General features: G+C 32.6%; 2 protein-coding genes across 2 annotated transcripts; one reads left to right on the top strand and one right to left on the bottom strand.

Annotated features, from left to right (window-relative positions):
- Window positions 1-3,104: 3,104 nt before the first annotated feature.
- On the bottom strand, window positions 3,105-4,820 carry LOC147277302 (uncharacterized). The gene is made up of 6 exons (XM_086255620.1): window positions 4,753-4,820; window positions 4,299-4,664; window positions 3,947-4,189; window positions 3,666-3,758; window positions 3,243-3,443; window positions 3,105-3,143 (listed from the first exon to the last, which is right to left on the bottom strand). The coding sequence occupies exons 2-6, from the start codon at window positions 4,632-4,634 to the stop codon at window positions 3,105-3,107; spliced, it is 912 nt and encodes a 303-aa protein (XP_086111746.1). The 5' UTR covers window positions 4,635-4,664; window positions 4,753-4,820.
- Window positions 4,821-15,625: 10,805 nt separating this feature from the next.
- LOC147277301 (putative H/ACA ribonucleoprotein complex subunit 1-like protein 1) lies at window positions 15,626-18,015 on the top strand. The gene is made up of 4 exons (XM_086255080.1): window positions 15,626-15,820; window positions 16,269-16,417; window positions 16,509-16,624; window positions 17,624-18,015. Exons 1-4 carry the CDS (start codon window positions 15,676-15,678, stop codon window positions 17,802-17,804), a joined length of 591 nt encoding a protein of 196 aa, XP_086111206.1. The 5' UTR covers window positions 15,626-15,675; the 3' UTR covers window positions 17,805-18,015.
- Window positions 18,016-18,759: the final 744 nt, after the last annotated feature.

Genomic DNA, 18,759 nt, shown 5'->3' with positions numbered 1-18,759 from the left:
CTCTCAGAATTAATTATGGGGTTTATTGTTTAATTAATTCTCATCAATGGACAATTGTGATGTTTAATCTAATTCGTTTTTACTATCAAATTATTAATTAGAACCAAAAGGGTCACACGTATATATGTTTAATCTAGTGTTGCTTTGCTTATGATGAATATTGCAAGAAAGAGCTGGTTCCTTGCTATAGGGTTAAGTTTGCATTGGAAGTCTGTTTCGTCATATCCGTGTGTAGCCCGAATTGCAATTTATGTTTCTGAATTGTTAGGAAAATTGTACTAATTATTGCACGCACATTTTGATATTTCATTTTTCTTTTTCTTTTTCTTTTGTTTGAAATTATGGCATTCCCTCTTTAATGAATGCCTATGCATATTTGACAACATTTTATACAATTACAACAACATACATATTGGAATAAGCATAAAGTGGAAATTATAATTTTTGTCCATATAATCAAATGTTACGCAAAAAAAAAAAAGTGTGGATCATCTCCACCTCAGAAAAATTCAATATTTGATAATGTAATGTTCAATTGCTCATGCCCATGTGTTGGCGCGATGCAGGTCGTCTAATTAATCATGTGGGCCATGCAGATTTGACGGCTGAGATTGCATCATGTGGCGGCCGGGTGTCCGAAACTTCATATTTTCTCCTATTTACTAATATTATCTCAACTTCGAAAATTCTCTAGAAATTAATAGTTTTGGACCTAAAAAATGCTATGGACTCCTCTCGACAATAGTATATTTTATAAACTCGATGAGTAGTACACAAAAAACACTACTAGAAAATATCTCATTAGATATCAGTGGAACACTGATGTCTATTAGGTTTGCGACCGATAAGGGCAGACGTGATATCTAATGTACCCTATTTTCAATATCAGTTTTGGGCCGATGTCTATATCAAATTAGACATCCTATTTGTTAAATATCCGATATTGTTAATAAATAATATATATCGAATTTTCAAGTTTCCGCTATCTAAATGAACGGATTCCGATATGTAATATACTTTCAATATCATTATTTTTTCAAGAACTGACATTAAAAGGTATATTAAATATCGGTTTGGTTCTATTTTTCGATATTATAAACTCATCAAAAGCTATATTTGGTAGGTTGTTACATCACTTTTTTTATCAAAGCGATATATAATATTTTTAACATATCGAATTTGTAACTAAAACCGATATATATGTACACATTAGATATCTGTTTGTTCGTTGTTTTAGATATTATAAGTCTCTTAAACATCATGTTTGAGTTAGAATGTGAAATAAAAATAACATTATATATCGGTGTTATTTGTTATTTCGATATATATACCTATATAAATATCAGATTTAATACATATTAGATATCAGTGTTTAACTGATATTGTAAATTTTTTTGAATTAAAAAAAATAAAATAAAATGGGTTGTTTGTTAGACATCAGTTTTTCCTGCCATGCAACATCCAGTTTGTGCAATTTAAATCCTTCCATAAATTTCATCCAACATTCTCATACATTTCCAACATCCAATTTCAACCCATATTCAAGTTAACAAAAATGAATTACAAATCCCTCTACAAGTTGGGATAACCCTAATCCATATATAACCCCCTAAGCAACTTCTAAAATTTGCACAAAATATAAGACAACGCTGGTTCTAAATTATGCACACTAGCTAGCTAGCTAGTTCTAAAATCTGCACACTAACTAGTTCTAAATTCTGCCTTTTCCTTTACAAAAGATTGGAATGGCAGCACTAATACCATATCCATAAAATGTACGTCAAGAAAGCATACCAACATGTCTAAAAATAATTCTCGGTGACATAGTCTCCCCATTCAACTCGGACTTCATCAATCTGAGCTTGGGTGTAACCAGTCCACTTGTTCTTCGTCTTAGACCCCACTGAAAACATTAAAGACAAGTGCATGATCAGCCACTAAAAGATATTGTGTAACCACTCCGAAATGTGAAAAGCCTTGTGAAACATTACAAAATGTCAGAAATGTGACAGAAGGTCAAAATTGTGCAGTGTAGACAGTTTGTGTAGTTTCCATGAAAATCAAAAGGCTTGACCTTTTCACACAACAACAGACAATTACAACCAACTAAGAACATAATACAAGATTGGTCTAAATATAATCATATGCTGCACTTTTTATCCTTGATCCTGAAAGAGCACATTTACAACAACCATAGGATACCAAGTCCAACCCAACAGTACTTAATTGCAAACATAAATGTGTGTGTTAGAGTACATGTGTTACTTGGTCGGTGTGTGCATTTGTATGGGCATTTGTATGGCCATACCACAGTCCCTTAATCATAAACTCCTCACCCCTATAACACTGATTCTCCCCAATCTGAGAATATTACAGAAAAATATAACTCCCTAACAAGTCTCTACTAACGAGTTAATCTCAAAGTGAAATCGAGTTAATCTCATATGAACACCAGAAATAAAAAAGGAATGCCTTTTTGCATGTTGCTATGAGAAAACTACAAAAAAAAAAAAAAAAAAAATCACACTCAGTAACCAAAATAAGAACTATTATGCTTTACCAATCTAAAGTTTTTCTTTTACAGCAGAGTATATTATTAAAGAATAACTAAATGGAATAGTAGAGTAGTAAGAAACATAGTATTGAATCCCTTTACCCCCTTAACAGAAGCAACACTTCCTAAGAAATTTGCTTCACCTAGTACACTGATGAAAAATGGGAAACGTTAGAAAAATAAAAAAGATTATTCATAACAAACTTTACTCCTAGTAGATCAGAATATTGGTCCATCACATATACTATTCTCACATTATGGTTTTCATAAATTGTGTATCAATATCACCAGACAGAGTATGTCATTAATAGAAAAGAACTGAATCACAGACAAACTAGCAGCCACTGAGTACTATTTAAAATTAAATGCTCTATTGTACACATAGCTGCTTCCTATATTTCTTTTTCTAGTTTGCAAGTTTCAGAGGATATAGGCATGAGAGAGGTTTGTTTTCTTAAAAAATGAAGAACCAACCTAATAACTTTTAATAATGATGGTTGAGCTGAGAACGTACACATCTGATCATTTCCAGTGAGAGAGGGAGGCAAAGTCAGTTCGAAATTCCATCACGAATTAGTGTATCACGAATCTGCAAGCATATTTAATAAAGCCATGTCATATGTAGTGATAATGATGGCATGACAGGTTATGAAAGTTCATGGAAACTTAGAAGCGCTAAATGACTTACAGTGAATTCAGTAACTTGAAGAAAGTTGGAAATAGGACCAAAAATCCCGGCTTCTTTATACATTGCAAGAATAAAAGCAACACATGTTGTAGACTTGCCATCGCTGTATACCCATTCATCTTTTTCTGGAATCGTAAGCAATTCATCAAAGGCCATTTCACGTTGTTCAATCTCAGCTAGAATCTCATACAGGTCCAAACCCTATAAGGAAACACAGGTGAAAATTGGGACGTCAGATTCAATCATATATAGAATAAAACTTGAAGATGCTGAGGGCATCAGAATTCAAAAGGCAGACCTCTGCTCTTTCATTTCTCAATTTAACAAGACAGAACAAAATGGTATGGCTTAGAATTCAAAGTAATTTGATTTAATTGCCCCCAAGGGTAAAATGAACCGCGCGCCTCAAGGAAACACAATTACCTCAGTATCTAGACGCTTGTTTAGAGCCTCATTCCACATATTTGCAGCATATGCAGGCTGCAATCTGGTCCACATAGACATGACAGAAACAACCTGATAACAGGAGCTTCCAATTAGGATAAAAACCTTTAATGATGAAAACCAATGTGTTGCTGTTTTTCTCATTTAACGAGTCATGTAATTTAAGATTTTATAGATACTCTGTTTGTTTCAGTAAACAGAAAGTTCTATAATCCTGATTGTACTAGGCTTCACAAATGTTTAAAGCAGCAAATGCGTACCAAGTGAGCATCAAGAGGAGGAGGATAGTTATCAGCCATGGTGTCAATCCAGCTGAATATCATGTTGTGATAACCATATGGCTTTCCCGACATGCTCCGAGCATATTCCCATGCTGCAATCTCGTTGAATTTTGCACGCAACTCTGGATGCAAAGGAAGCAAGGCTATCTGGGGATTAGAATTATCCTTGAGTGCTAATTCCCACCATTCAGCCCATGGAATCACCGCTATGATTTCTTCGCCCTGCAACATAAGAATAGTGCTAGTGCTATATAACACATGGAATAACATTTGGAATACTATTCTTTATATTTTAACCTTCATGAGCTACAAAATATCCTCAATTTCATACCTTTTCATTCTCATGTCCTGATTCGCCAACCCATAGATTGCCCATCTCATCCTTCAAGCACACTGATGTATGACCAGCAAATGCTCCTGTTACCCATTTTTCCAATGTCTCAAATCCACCCCATCGACCACGGATCTTTGAAACTGCTAGAAAATCACCAGAATGAACATCTTCAGGATTTATAGTTGTCTCCCAAGGCTGAGGACGTTTTTCGAATGTTGCACCCATGTGCTTCTTCAAGAAATCTATGTTTGCGTTTTGACCCCAAGCAGTGTTAGAAAACAGAGGCAAGACATCTATTAAAGAAAGCATGGTTCCCAGCATCCCCGATGGCATGAGAAACACAGAAACCCCATGCTGCTTTACCTGCTCAACAGTCAATCACAGTGTCAACACCAAGCAAATAAGATCGTCTAGCTTAATATTCAAACAGATTACAGATAACAGAACATACATATTCCAACTCCGCAGGCTCCTCCCACGAGTCGAAAGTCAATGTATGTTCTCGAGCAGAGAAGTAGTAGTCCCGAGGATACTAGGCGGTGGGTGTTGGACGATGGGTGATAGATCTCGTCGTCGATCATTGGTCCCGAGGTCTCGTCGTTCCCTTCCATCGGTGAGAGAAAGTGAAACCCTAGAATTTGGGGGTTTTACAATTTTGGATGAGTGAATCGTGTTTAGGAGGAAGAGAAAAGAGAGAGACATAGAAATAGAGAGATCGAAGGAGAGTTTGGTCGATCTGAGTTTGATCTCAGTGAGCGAGGGTGAAAGAGAAGGAGTTGAGTTTGGTCTGATGGAGTCTGAGTGAATGTGTCTGCGAGTGAAGAGTTGTCAAGCCTTTGGGAATTTTTGAGAAGCAGGATCGATGAGGTAGAGATCTCATGGATTCTGGTCTGGGGGAATTTGAAGCAAAATCACAGCAACGGCGAGGGCTGCGGGTGTGAGAGAGAGAGAGAGAGAGAGAGAGAGAGAGAGAGAGGGGTGAGAGTGAGTGTTTGAGAGGGGGGGTATCTGGTCTAACTTAGTCTAACTTAAGTCAAAACATTTAAGTTGTCAAAAAAATTTGTATATTTGATTTTTAGCCGAATTAATTAATAGCAGTTCATAGATTAGATATCGGTTATCATAGAATTTTAATTTCTACCCAAAAATTTAGATATCGAATTTGCAAACTTGGTGATATATAAATGTGTTTAGACATCATTTTTAGAAAACTAAAAATCCAACTGATATAAAAAACTTTGACAATATCGATTTTTTTAAAACCGATATATTTTTAGTGATATCTAATGGGGTATTTCCTAGTAGTGAAACTTCTGAAAATTCTAACATCTCCAAATAATTTTCAATAATTCAAACAAATACTTAAAAAATCAAAATAATTCATAATAACCTCAAATAATTCACCAAACCATAATATCTCAAAAATAATAAAAATATCCAAAAATCATTATAACCTCAAATAAATTCTAGAAAATCATCAAAAATCTCTTAAGCTCCAAATTAGTTTTTGAAAATTTTTGGGGGTCTCACAACTGTACTCTACCTCCTAATTAAAACTTGCTCTTTTGAAGTGAATGAAATATGGTTAATTATTAGCAGATATTTTTGCAAGTAAATATACTTTGAAACATATAACAATATATTGTTGTAAGCAAATTAATGCAGCTTCTGTAATATGTACAACTAATGAAACTGTTCTGTTTTTTTTTTTTTTTTGGCAAATTGTTAGTTCTTATTAGCTTTGTAAAATTTCATATTCAAATTTTTTTTGGCTTTCAAATAGGTGTGGTGTGGACTTTATTTAAACATATTTGACAATAAAATAATAAATTCATAAGAAGCATTGCAAATGAAAGGGAAAAGACACATGACACATGACTATGTGTTAGTGCATGCGGAATGAATCAATGAAGTATCAGCTACACATAGGGACGAGATGAGTTTACTTGACCATAATTTATATTACAACATTCTTGTTAAAAGTATGAGGAATTTGTCACTTCTTGGTAATTAATGATGGCTATTGGAACAGCCATTTGATGTCCATCTTGTTCATATTTTTTTATAGTGTACTTGTAACAAGTGATGTAAACAACTTAATTAATTAATGATGCACAAATTTTTTGTAAATATAAAATTAATTTATCTTATATATTAAAAAATTATATATAAATTATAAATAACATGTGAAATGAAATGTATGGTGGTGGCGGTGGAGGGTTGAAAAAGGGTGGTAGCAAATGGCTATTGGACCACACATTGATTGAATTAAATGTATTTAAAATGCAAAAGTTTAATTTGATTATATATACTTTAATCAGCAACTTCTATATTTTTTTTATTACATTAACTCATTCTCCCTACTTGGGCTAACCCCAACAGTTTATTGACAACATATATTTTAATTATATATGACCGTTTTAATGTTGTGTTTTTTTATAAAAAAAAGTGATCAAGACTTTTTAAAAATTTATTTTCTTATACATATAGCAAGCATATGTGGCTCCTATACATAATCATGCAAACTGCAAATTAAACTAACACTAGCTGCTTCTGATTAACTCTGTTATAATATTTGTATACAACTATCGCTAAGTCTACTATACATATTTAGTATATCTACGCCCATAACTTCAATTTTGTTATACTCATTTGTTTAAAGATCAATCAGTTAAATTGAATACAATTAAAGTTGAATTCTATATATTCAGCATGCTTCAATCAAAAACATTAATCTTAACTTTGAGTGTCTTATATTTCTCCATTTTCCTGCATGCGACTGAAGATCTTGTTGTGGAGCACGCATGTTTTAGTGGGCAAGAATTTCCAACCAACGGAAGTTATGAGTTTTACTTGAATGTATTAATTGGTCAAAATATTATCGATAAAAACTCCTTATATAGGATACGAAATTTATAGTCAACATACTGGACAAAATGACGAAGTTGTATATGGACTAGCCCAATGCTGGGCGTCAATACTCTACCCCAAAGATTGTGAAAACTGCATCAACGCAGCAAGTATAGAGCTTCGCATTCGCTGCCCTCAAAGTAAAGGAGCTATTATCTGGTATGGTGATTGCCTTCTAAAATACTCAAATGCAACATTCTTTGGTATAAGAGACAACACTCATGGAATTTATGTGAACAATAACATACTTATTGATGGGGATTCCTTGCTGTTTAATCAGAAAGTTCGTGAGTTGTTAAACATAATATGTTTTAGAGCTTTTCAGGATCTCCGATCATATGGTCATGGGAAGCTAGAGCTTGGGATATCTAGCATTACCAAGTTATTATATGGTGTAGCTCAATGTACTGGGGACCTTTATCACATAGATTGTAGAAAGTGTCTTAATATAGCACGAGAGGAACTTCTAGAAAATAGTCGTGGAAGAAGAGGCGGGCGTGTTTATTATGGAAGTTGTTATATTAGATTCGAACTTTACCCCTTTTTTTAGTTAATAGTTAGGAGCAAATGCATTTCTCCAAACTAAGATGACTTTTGAAGCTCCACATAATCTCATGGAAAGCATTTGTTGCAAAGGTAATTTTAAAGCTAGTTTTCTTATATGTGGTGGGTCTCTTTTCCTATGGTTAATTAATTGTTATCTAAGTTGTGAAGGAAAAAAAAAAAAATTCGTCTTTTAACCTAACTTTTGAATGCTTAATTATGTGCTTTCTCTTATCTAGTATGTAAGCATTTTTTTCCTTTGTTCTCATGTACGTTAAAAGCTTCATAGCCCTTATAGCATGTGGCATCAATAGTATTGTACGTAGATGACATCTAAATGAACAAAAATGATAGAAAAATGGTACGTACGTGTGGCAGTGGAAGCTAGGTTGGATTTAAAAGATGATAAGGGTGGTAGTGCATGCCTATTGAACCATACACTAATTCAATAAAATGTAAAAGTGCAAAAAATATTATATATTGTAATAGTTGTATAGGTTAAAAATGATGACTAAAACTTGGGTTTATGTTTAGTCTCAATTATTGGGTGATAGAGGCATGTGAGATAGTGAGAACATTAAGAACGAGGTCTTCGTTAGCTGTCTCACAAGGAAGAACAAATTTTTTTACACAAAAGTTGACACAGAACAAAATAATGAGACAAATTTTATTTTTTAGACACAAAAAAAAAAAAAGACAAACATTATTTTATATGCAACCAATGATCTTCAAAGTGCACCCAAACTTTAACATACCCCCAAAAGGGCCAAAAAAACTCACCATATATACCCTCACCAACCTTTTTATTCAAAAAAATTTCAGTTTACCGCATAGAAAATTAAAAAGAAAAACAAACAAACAAATTAGAAAAACTCATCCCAACTCCATGGAATATTCGAACGATTGACTCGAAATCACTCATTATTGTAAATGTTTAAGAATATAAGAAATCATACCATATTTCATACTTTTTTATGTTTTATTTACTTAATTAATATCACGTGAGTATGCTTATTATTTAATTTTGTTGTTGTTGTTCTATTAAAGGGAATCAAACCATTAATCTATCATACTCTTAATCTGAATTTCCACCATTCTTCACTAATTGGTTGAACCCCAAGGGGTTAAAATAGAAGGGTAGAATTCGAACTCTTGTTGTGAGTGTGGAGTAAGTACTTTACTACTGTAATTATAAGTTATTATTCATTTTTTAATTATATATTTACCATATTTTTTTATTTTAATTTTTTTGAAATATAATCTTTTATTTTATTTTAAATATTTATTTTCACAGAAAAAAAAAAAAAAGCTTTGGTTTTATAATAAATGATAAAAATGTCTACTTAAGAGCTTTTTTGATAAAATAATCCAACTAACGTGTTTAGTGTTTAAAAGATCCAACTAACGTGTTTAGTGATAAAATAAATGGTAGAGTATTCAACTTTTAAGTGCAGCTATGTCCCCGGCCCAGATTTTAAAATTAAAGCCTATGTATTATAAGCCCGAGTGCTCGGCCCCCTTGGCGAGCACTAGGCGTGTCTTCTTCTTCATCTTTTTTATTGTGCTTTTTGTTGGTTTATTCATGTTTCATATATATTTATATGTAACAATAAGTTGAAAGACACTTTTATAATTTTCATTTTTATACAATTGTAGGATTGAAATTATCCAACAATTTCACTTGGTCGTATTAAAAATTTAAAACTGCTAAAGGATGACTAGTTTTTGGCATCTGTGTTGGAGAAATTTTTTCATGTAACCAATTAACTCATAAAAAATAGGCTTATTTAATTACTATTTCAACTCCTGAAAGTAACTTCTGGTCTAATTTCACCTCCTAAGTTTTATTTTGTATCATATTACTCTTTAAAATTAATTCTCGTATATCACTTTGCATTCTTCCTATTTTTACAAACTTTAGAAATTAGTTAAAAATAGCTCAAGACTCAGAAAAATACACGGAAAATTTCTATGGACTTGTCTTGACTAGTAATAATTTACTATGAGTCCAAATTACCAAATTGAATTTGAGTGTTTCCAGAAAATTAAAATACTCTATACTCTTTAGAAATTCATAAAATAATCTCCCGAACTCAAAAAAATATGAGGTTTGCACCGTTGGTGTTCTAAACAATAACACTACCTTTCTTGTGAACACTTGCTATCCAAAAGATCTCTCGGTCTTAAAGGAAAATAAATTTCCCTCTATAAAATAAATTCGAGAAAAATTTTAGAATTTCCGTAAAGTCTCGGAAGAATTCTTTAAAACAGATTTTTGTAAATTTTAAAAATATTTTTGAGAATTCATCCGAGACTTTATGAAAATTTTAGAATTTTTATAGAGTGAAATTTATTTTAATTTTCTAGAAATAAATTTGGACATCCCAAATTTTTTGGAAACTCTGAGAGAACAAATTAGTAATTTGACCCAATAGTAAATTAGAATTAGTCAAGACGAGTTTGTAGGAATTTTTTATATATTTTTCTGTGTCCGGAGCTATTTTTAATTAATTTTCAAAGTTTGTAAAAAGTGGGAAGTAAGCAAAGTAATACATGAGAATTAGTTACAGGGGGTAATGTGATACAAAATAAACCTTATGAGGTAAATTGAGACTTAAAGTTACTTTTAACGGACAAATTAGTAAATAAGCCTTAAAATATAATATGTGTACAATTATTAAAATTTAAAACCATAAATTCCAAATTCATAAACTTGTCGTCCACTCATATTATAATATGTGGAACCGTAATACCATGTGACAATGTCAAGGTCACACCCAAAAATTTTCCCTCGTGTCGAGCACTTGACTCATTAAAAAGGTAGTCCAACTTGTAATTGGAACCTTGTATGAGTTGTTTTGTTCTCTTAAGCCATTATTTGGTCTTAAATTTCAAAAACTTCGGCAAAATTTTTGGTGTTTTCATGGGTGGAAAAGTAGATACAATCCTAAATATTTTTCTTTTCAATTTTTTCGGTGGAATTTAGAATTTTTTGGATGGATTTTTCAGGTGATAAAAGGCCAAATTGGGAAATTCTCGCTATTACTCTAAAGCTAACTGATTAGCAAGTTAATACGAAGCTAACTACTTTTTTTGGCACACCACATGATGTAATCTCATAATCCGAATCGCTTATTTTTTAGGCATCACTTCAAATATCATTGTAAAAAATCTTCTAAATCGGAAGTCTTTTAGCCATCTTATTATAACAACAACCATTTGATTATACTTAATATATGCTTAATCTATATATAGGGTTAATTCCAACAGTGATCCCTCAACTATTCCACGAGTGACACTTTGGTTCTTCAACTGCTTATTTATTTCTAAAGTCCTCAAACTTTTCCACAAGCCACATTTTAGTCCATTCAATAAAAAATGTCAGATATTTTGTCAATATTTAAGGGGGTTTTTTTTTCAACAGTGACTTTAACTATTCCACGAGTGAGACTTTGGACCTTCAACTAATTTTTTAATTTCTAGGGTGCTCAAACTGTTCCATTTATCTCACTTTGGTTTATTCCGGTCACTTTTGTTAGTACTTCTTTTAAATTGATGACAAGGCAATTGTGGATCCCACAATAAATGCTTACATGGATAAAAGCATAATAAACCCTAAATCCTAAACTCTAAACCCTAAAATCCAATTATATAACAAAACAAGAAAAAAGAAAATAGATCCAACCCCCACCCTCCCCTTCCTTCTCTCAACAATTGGAATTTTAGAAACAAAAAACAAAAACAACTTATGACTTAGAGTGATATAATTGGGAGAGAGAAAGAGAGGGATGATGAAAGGATGGAGAGGGAGGGTTCGTCGATGTTGGCTGGAGTCAGCGGTGGAATGGGTGGGTAGTTGGTGGGAGAGAGGTAGGGTAGTTGTATATTTTATTGTTTTTTAATATTACTTTTTAAAGTTAAATATTTTTTTAGTATATTTTTATCCATGTAAGCATTCATTATGGGACCCACAATTGCAATGTCAACAACATACTTAAACAGAATACTAAAAAAAGTGATGGAAATGGACCAAAGTAAGACAAATGAAAAAGTTGGAGGACCTTAAAAAATAAAAAATAAGTTAAAAGACCAAAGTGTCACTTGTGGAATAACTAATGAACTAATGCTAGAAAAAACCCTAAAATATTGACGAAATATTTGACAATTTTGACATAATGGACCAAAGTGTCACTCATGAAATTGTTGAGGGACCACTGTTGGAATTAACTCTCTCTCTATATATATATATATATATTAATCTCTTGGCATGTGCTCCACACATGTTAATTGGTCTTTTTATCGTGTATTTTGTTCTCTTTATTTTATAACTTCCCACCACTCTCTCCATATTTTAAGATGGTGGGATGTACTTTTTTATTATTTAAAATTTGGTTTAATGATTGTATTTTACAACTATACCCTTATTTATTAAGTTATTATTATGTAACTATTTCGTTGAATGAAGGACATTTTAGGCAATCTCATTTTTAGTGAAGCATGTAACACCAAATCCTTGTTCTGCCTTTATAATAGTAAAGATAAAGATATATAGACATCTTAAGTGATTCGATCTATATATATATAGGCATATTAAGTTTATATATAATATAGCTTAATATATATAGTTATATATACTTAAATTTTGTATAGTAGAATATATATATATGTATACACTTATATGTAAGGCAGACACCCGCATTTTTTTTTTCACGGATTTCTCGAGCCAAGCACTTGGTAATGTCCTTTTCTTCTTCTCCCAAGAGCTCGACACTAGTTTGTTAGTTTTATATTCAGTTTTAACTTTGGTAGGGTGTGAGGTGAACTCGTCGTTGATGTACCCTTCAACTAGGTGGAGGAAGCAACGCCGAGCGCATCGCGAAGAAATTCCGTAAAGAAAAAAAAGAAGCGGACCCGTCCGCCCTAAATTGCACTTATATGTACTTAATATATATACACATAAATGATCATTTGCTCACTATAGAGCGAAAAATTCCTCGCTCACATTGCCACCCGCTTATCATAGAGCAAGGAATTCAATGATCGGGACTGTCCATTTTTTAGGTCCATCCTTAAGGGTCATCTCTATAAAAAATCAATCAAATCGATAATTGTTTGGTCCTTCAAACTTTGCAGACAAATATAATTTGTCAGATAAGGTTGAAATGATGTTGACAGTAATACATTGGCCAAACAGTTTCCAATTTAGCTGAATTTTTGCAAGAGTGATTTTTGAATGATGCCTTAAAATATTGATGGTTCTAATCATTGAAATTTGTTGCTAGGTGATAAGCGAGGAATTCATCGCTCTATGATGAGCGAGTGATCATTATTTATATATATATACACACACACACACACATATAAGTGTAATAAGTGTGTATATACGAAGCTAACCATGCTTTTGAGACCACCACATAACTAATCTCATAATCCGAACCGTAAATTATTTATGCTTTTGAGACCACCACATAATTTGAACCGTAAATTATTTATGCTTTTGGGACCACCACATAATCCAAACCGTAAATTATTTAGGCTTTTGGGACCACCACATAACTAATCTCATAATCCAAACCATATATAAGAATGTTTTAAAGCTAACTGGTTAGTAAATTAATACAAAACTAACCACCATGTTGGGCCAACCGCACAATGTAATCTCAAAATCTAAACAGTCTATTTTTTAGGTCTTACTTCAAAGACCATCCTTGTAAAAAATCTCAAAAATTGGAAGTCATTTAACCATTTGATTTTGATAACAACTATTTCTATGCTTTTATCGAAAATACTGATTGTCTATTTATTTGATCTCAATTAGATGACTACATGATTTTCGATTTAGTTGATTTTTTGAAATAATGATCTTTGAAGTATGACCTAAATAATTGATGGTTCGAATTATGAGATTAGTTATGTAGTGGGCCTAAAACATGGTTAGCTTCGTATTAACTCGCTAACTTGTTAGCTTTAGAGCACTCCTTATATATATATATATATATATATATATATATATATGAACCATCAATTATTTAGGCCATACTTCAAAAATCATTATTTCAAAAAATCAACTAAATCGAAAATCATGTAGTCATCTAATTGAGATCAAATAAATAGACGATCAGTATTTTTGATAAAAGCATAGAAATAGTTGTTATTATAATCAAATGGCTAAATGACTTCCGATTTTAGAGATTTTTTACAATGATGGTCTTTGAAGCAGGGCATAAAAAATAAACGGTTTAGATTTTGAGATTACATTGTGCAGTGGGCCCAACATGGTGGTTAGTTTTGTATTAACTTGAGAATGCTCTAAAACTAACTAGTTAGTAAGTTAATACAAAACTAACCACCATATTAGGCCCCCTGCACAATGTAATCTCAAAATCCGAACCGTTTATTTTTTATGCCCTACTTCAAAGACCATCATTGTAAAAAATCTCTAAAATTGGAAGTCATTTAGCCATATGATTATGATAACAACTATTTCTATGCTTTTATCAAAAATACTGATCGTCTATTTATTTGATCTTAATTAGATGATTATATGATTTTCGATTTAGTTGATTTTTTATAATGATGATATTTGAAATATGGCCTAAATAATTGATGGTTCGGATTATGAGATTAATGATGTGGTGGGCCCAAAAATATGGTTAGCTTCATATTAACTTGCTAACTAGTTAACTTTAGAGCACTCATATATATATATATCAATAATGCTAGTTGTCCCACATTTTTTTTCACACATTTGTATCCCACCTGATGTGTCATTACTTTACTGGAAGCGTATTTCCTTTTTCTTTTTTAGGTTTTATTTTTTAATTTTTAGTGTCCAATGTATGAATGCCATGTAAGATGGTATGAAATTGTAGTATAAAAATGTGGTAAGTGTAGCATTACTGTATATATATATATATATACAAAAATGCTCTAAAGCTAACTAGTTAGTAAGTTAATACAAAACTAACCACCATGTTGGGCCCACCGCACAATGTAATCTCAAAATCTGAACCGTCCATTTTTTAGGCCCTACTTCAAAGATCATCTCTGTAAAAAATTTCTAAAATCGAAAGTCATTTAGACATTTGATTATAATAACAATCATTTATATGCTTTTATCGAAATCAATAATCATCAATTTATTTGATCACAATTAAATGACTAAATGATTTCCGATTTAGTTGATTTTTTACAATAATGATCTTCCAAATATGGTCTAAAAAATGAACAACTCGGATTATGAAATTAGTTATGTGGTGACCCTAAAAGCATGGTTAGCTTCCTATTAACTTACTAACCAGTTACTTTTAGAACACTCCTCATATATATATATAGTGTGTATATATATAATGAACATTTAATTAGTATTATAATAAACATTTTGAACCTCATAGGAGCTATATGTGATACTAAGTTACTCATATAATTCACATGTATAAAGTGTCAAAAGTTGTAGTATAAATATAATTGAGGTTTGTTTAATTAAATTTCAGAAAAAAGTGAGCAATTTGTAAGTAAAAGTGTCTAGCAGCACGCTTTAATTTGATTTTTTATTAAATTTATTATATAATTCAATTTCTTCAATTTTTTTTTTTCTTTAAAGTTGTAGATAATTGATTAAATAAACATCTAAGTTTCATTAAAAATTTCTTTATTTTTCTCAAAACCTTCACCATTTTTGTTTAATTTTTAGCGAAATAAACATTTTCTCAAAATTTCCATCCAATTTCCATGTTTCTGGACTACACCAAAATTTATGTCCTTGCCTAAATATCAAAACCCTAACGGCTAAACCCCTACACAAACGCTAGAACTTTAGCCGTTGTATCCCAAAGCCATTTCACCCAAACACTCACTCACACCACCTCAGTCCTTTTTTTTTTGGCCAAACACCACCTCAGTCCTTAATCAGCGAAAAATCATGCGACCTCCCAGAGGCCGCGGAGGTTTTAGAGGTGGCCGCGGCGATGGAGGTTTTAGAGGTGGCCGCGGTGGTGGAGGATTTAGAGGTGGCCGTGGTGGTGGTGGTGGGTTCCGCGACGAGGGCCCTCCTTCCGAAGTCGTAGGTCTGTTCCTTTCTTTTTGTTGGGTTTCTCTAATGGCGAAGGAAAAATTGTATTTTGGTACTTGTATCTATTTCTTCTATTGAATGGGGATTTGGGTATCTATTTCTTCTATTGAATGGGGATTTGGGTTTTTCCCTTGAGGTTGCAACAATGGTTTTCAAGTTTGGTTAGAAATAATTTATTAGTTTTGACTTCTGAGGAGGTTTGAAGTTAAATAGGAATTTGGGTTGGTTCTATAAGTTTACATTTAGTATTTTTGGGTATGGATTTTGTTTAATCTTGTTTTTTATGTGCTCAATTAACATGCTAAATTGCCTGATTTTTGTTTGTGTTTCTGGTTTTTACTTGGGGAGCAAATAGAGATATGTTCTAAACATCTGTGTCTTTTGCTTACTATATGGTTTATTGATTGTTGTAATGATACCCTTTTTAACTTTTGGGTGTGCAGAGGTTTCGACATTTGTTCATGCATGTGAGGGGGACGCAGTGACAAAGCTCACACATGGAAAGATTCCCTATTTTAATGCCCCAATATATCTGCAGAACAAGACTCAGATAGGGAAAGTTGATGAAATATTTGGTCCAATCAATGAATCTGTGAGTCATCTTGTCCTCCTTTATGATCCCCAACCCCTTTTAGCTGTGCTGGTTTCGACGCCTAATATAGTTATTTTGTCGTAATTTGCAGTTCTTTTCAGTTAAAGTGATGGAAGGCATTGTGGCAACTTCATATTCACAGGGTGATAAGTTCTATATTGACCCAGCAAAGCTTCTCCCTCTTGAAAGATTTCTTCCACAGCCAAAGTAAGCTTTTCTTACTTGTTCATTATTTAGATTGCATTTTTATGTTTGAGTTGAAATAATGATTAGGTTCATTTGTTTTTCTTACTCTACCTAGACAACATGTGCCTTGTAATGAACAACTCCAAACCCTTTATCAAACCATATTATTTCCAGACCTCTGTTTTCTTAGAAGGGGTTGTTATCAAGTGGTGGGTGGGGGTGGGGATTTATGCATTTGTATTTCTCAGAGTGATGACTTAAGTTTTTAATTTAGTGTATAAACATAATCCTTGTTGTGAGTTGTGACAAGGGTGACAAATGCAGTCTTCTGTACTGTTAACTTGAGCTGATGCTATGTTTTCAGGCGGGCAAGCAAAGTGCTAATCTCTCTAGCTTACTCTTGGTCACATTGCTAGACCATATGCCACTTATTATAGATGTTCCAATGTTTCTTAATGAGTATTACAAGTACCATATGTTTATATATGTATGTATACAAATTTTGGTGTTAAAGTTTCATGAGTGTCTCTTGATGCTGTTATGACGTGATTTTTGCAATTCCTCATCAGCTTACTATCTTTTTAACCCTCCCTCTTTCTCTCCTTATCTGCATGTTATGTGGTTGTAATGGTTCAGTACCTCAGAGGTGTGTATGTTAGGGTATTATGGCTATTTTTATGTCAAATAAGTGCATGGCCATGGTCCATTTGTACATTGTCTGCTATAAAGCAGAGACCAAGACATTCAAGGTTGTTTTTTTCATAAACTCAAGTATTTGTACTATTCACATGATCCTTTTTTTATTTTTTTTTCAAACTAGCATCCTAGTTGAAATTTGCTTGTTTGTTTGCTTTTTCTTTGTATTTTTCTTTTCTGCTATTTTTAATACTGCTTCTCAACTTGACTTAAATTATCCATCTTGGGACAACTTTTGCTTGTTCTTGAAATCTTGATATTGCATTATCTTTTAAAACATGTAATTTTCATGCAAAAGAATTTAAATGGATGGTTTTGTTGCAGGGGACAGAAACCATCTTTTTCTCAAGGTGGAGGCCGTGGTGGAGGCAGAGGTGGTGGAAGAGGTGGTGGCTTTCGTGGAGGGGGTGGCTTTCGTGGAAGGGGTGCTCCAAGGGGTGGCAGAGGCCCTCCAAGGGGTGGTGGCCGTGGTGGTGGTGGCTTCAGGGGGAGAGGGAGATTTTAGAATTGCATCGTGTAATATTTCTAATGCTCTCCCCATTTTACAATGTCATTTCAGGATGCTGAGGGCTCACAAAAATCACAGTTTGGTGCTGATTTTGGTGTTGACATGTGTTTAATGGATTATTTACTTTACTGCATATTGTAATCTTATCTTAGCTGCAATCTGGACTTGGATGGAGTTAATTATAGATGTTTATTTTGAATTTTATAAATTCTGTTGTGAAAATGAGCTTGTCTGGAATCTGGATGTTTATTTGGTAGCATTTGTTATGTTTTGAAATCCTCTCATACCTTGAAAAAAAAAAAAAAAAAAAAAAAATCCTCTCATCTTGGATCTCATCTCAGTGAGTATAGCTCATTGCTGAACGTTGTTGAAAAGCTTTTGATTGGCAGTGGATCCATTTCATATGCTCTCTTAGGACTCATTGGTAATTTAGTGGGTTGGAAAAGGTTCCATTAGATAGGCACTTGGTTGCTCAGGTACCATTAATTTAACTGTAATCATCTGTGGATCCTTGTCATATCGTTCTAAATATAAGAAAGAAATATGTTTTTGTTTTGTTCTTTTTTTTGGCCAAGAATTGTTTTGTTGTTCTGATCACTGTTTATTTGCTATGATTTTATCTTTTTATTTTTAAATAAAGAGAGGAGCAGTAAGGAGAGTGGAAAAAGATGAGAAAGATGAGGGAATATATGATAGAATGAGTTTTGTTTTTTGTATTTCAGACAATGCTTTATTTTGGGGTTAATTACAGTGATGTTCCTTCAGTTATACCCCAATTCTCACTTTGTTCGTCCTTCAATTTTTTCAGGAGTCTCACTTTAGGGCATTTAATCACATTGTTAGTATTTTTATCTAAAATGTTGACGTGGCAATCATGTATCACGTTTTATGTTTACATGACCAAAAAATAATAAAAATTCTTAAAACTTTTAAGATATTAAGAAAAAAAAAA

Source organism: Dryas octopetala, chromosome 8 (assembly GCF_963921425.1).
Source record: "Dryas octopetala chromosome 8, drDryOcto1.1, whole genome shotgun sequence".
In the NCBI taxonomy this organism is placed as follows: Eukaryota; Viridiplantae; Streptophyta; class Magnoliopsida; order Rosales; family Rosaceae; genus Dryas; species Dryas octopetala.
The sequence above is the reverse complement of the archived record's forward strand: the minus strand, read 5'-3'. Positions and strand labels throughout refer to the sequence as shown.

What these genes read in the sequence shown, in the direction of transcription:
- LOC147277301 (XM_086255080.1), top strand. Translation starts at nt 15,676, where the DNA reads ATGCGACCTCCCAGAGGCCGCGGAGGTTTTAGAGGTGGCCGCGGCGAT. An exon ending in CCCTCCTTCCGAAGTCGTAG is followed by an intron (nt 15,821 to 16,268) that starts GTCTGTTCCTTT and finishes TTGGGTGTGCAG; the next exon opens with AGGTTTCGACATTTGTTCAT. An exon ending in TTGGTCCAATCAATGAATCT is followed by an intron (nt 16,418 to 16,508) that starts GTGAGTCATCTT and finishes CGTAATTTGCAG; the next exon opens with TTCTTTTCAGTTAAAGTGAT.
- LOC147277302 (XM_086255620.1), bottom strand. Translation starts at nt 4,634, where the DNA reads ATGCCATCGGGGATGCTGGGAACCATGCTTTCTTTAATAGATGTCTTG. An exon ending in CTCCTCTTGATGCTCACTTG is followed by an intron (nt 3,759 to 3,946) that starts GTACGCATTTGC and finishes TCCTGTTATCAG; the next exon opens with GTTGTTTCTGTCATGTCTAT. An exon ending in TTCAAGTTACTGAATTCACT is followed by an intron (nt 3,144 to 3,242) that starts GTAAGTCATTTA and finishes ATATGCTTGCAG; the next exon opens with ATTCGTGATACACTAATTCG.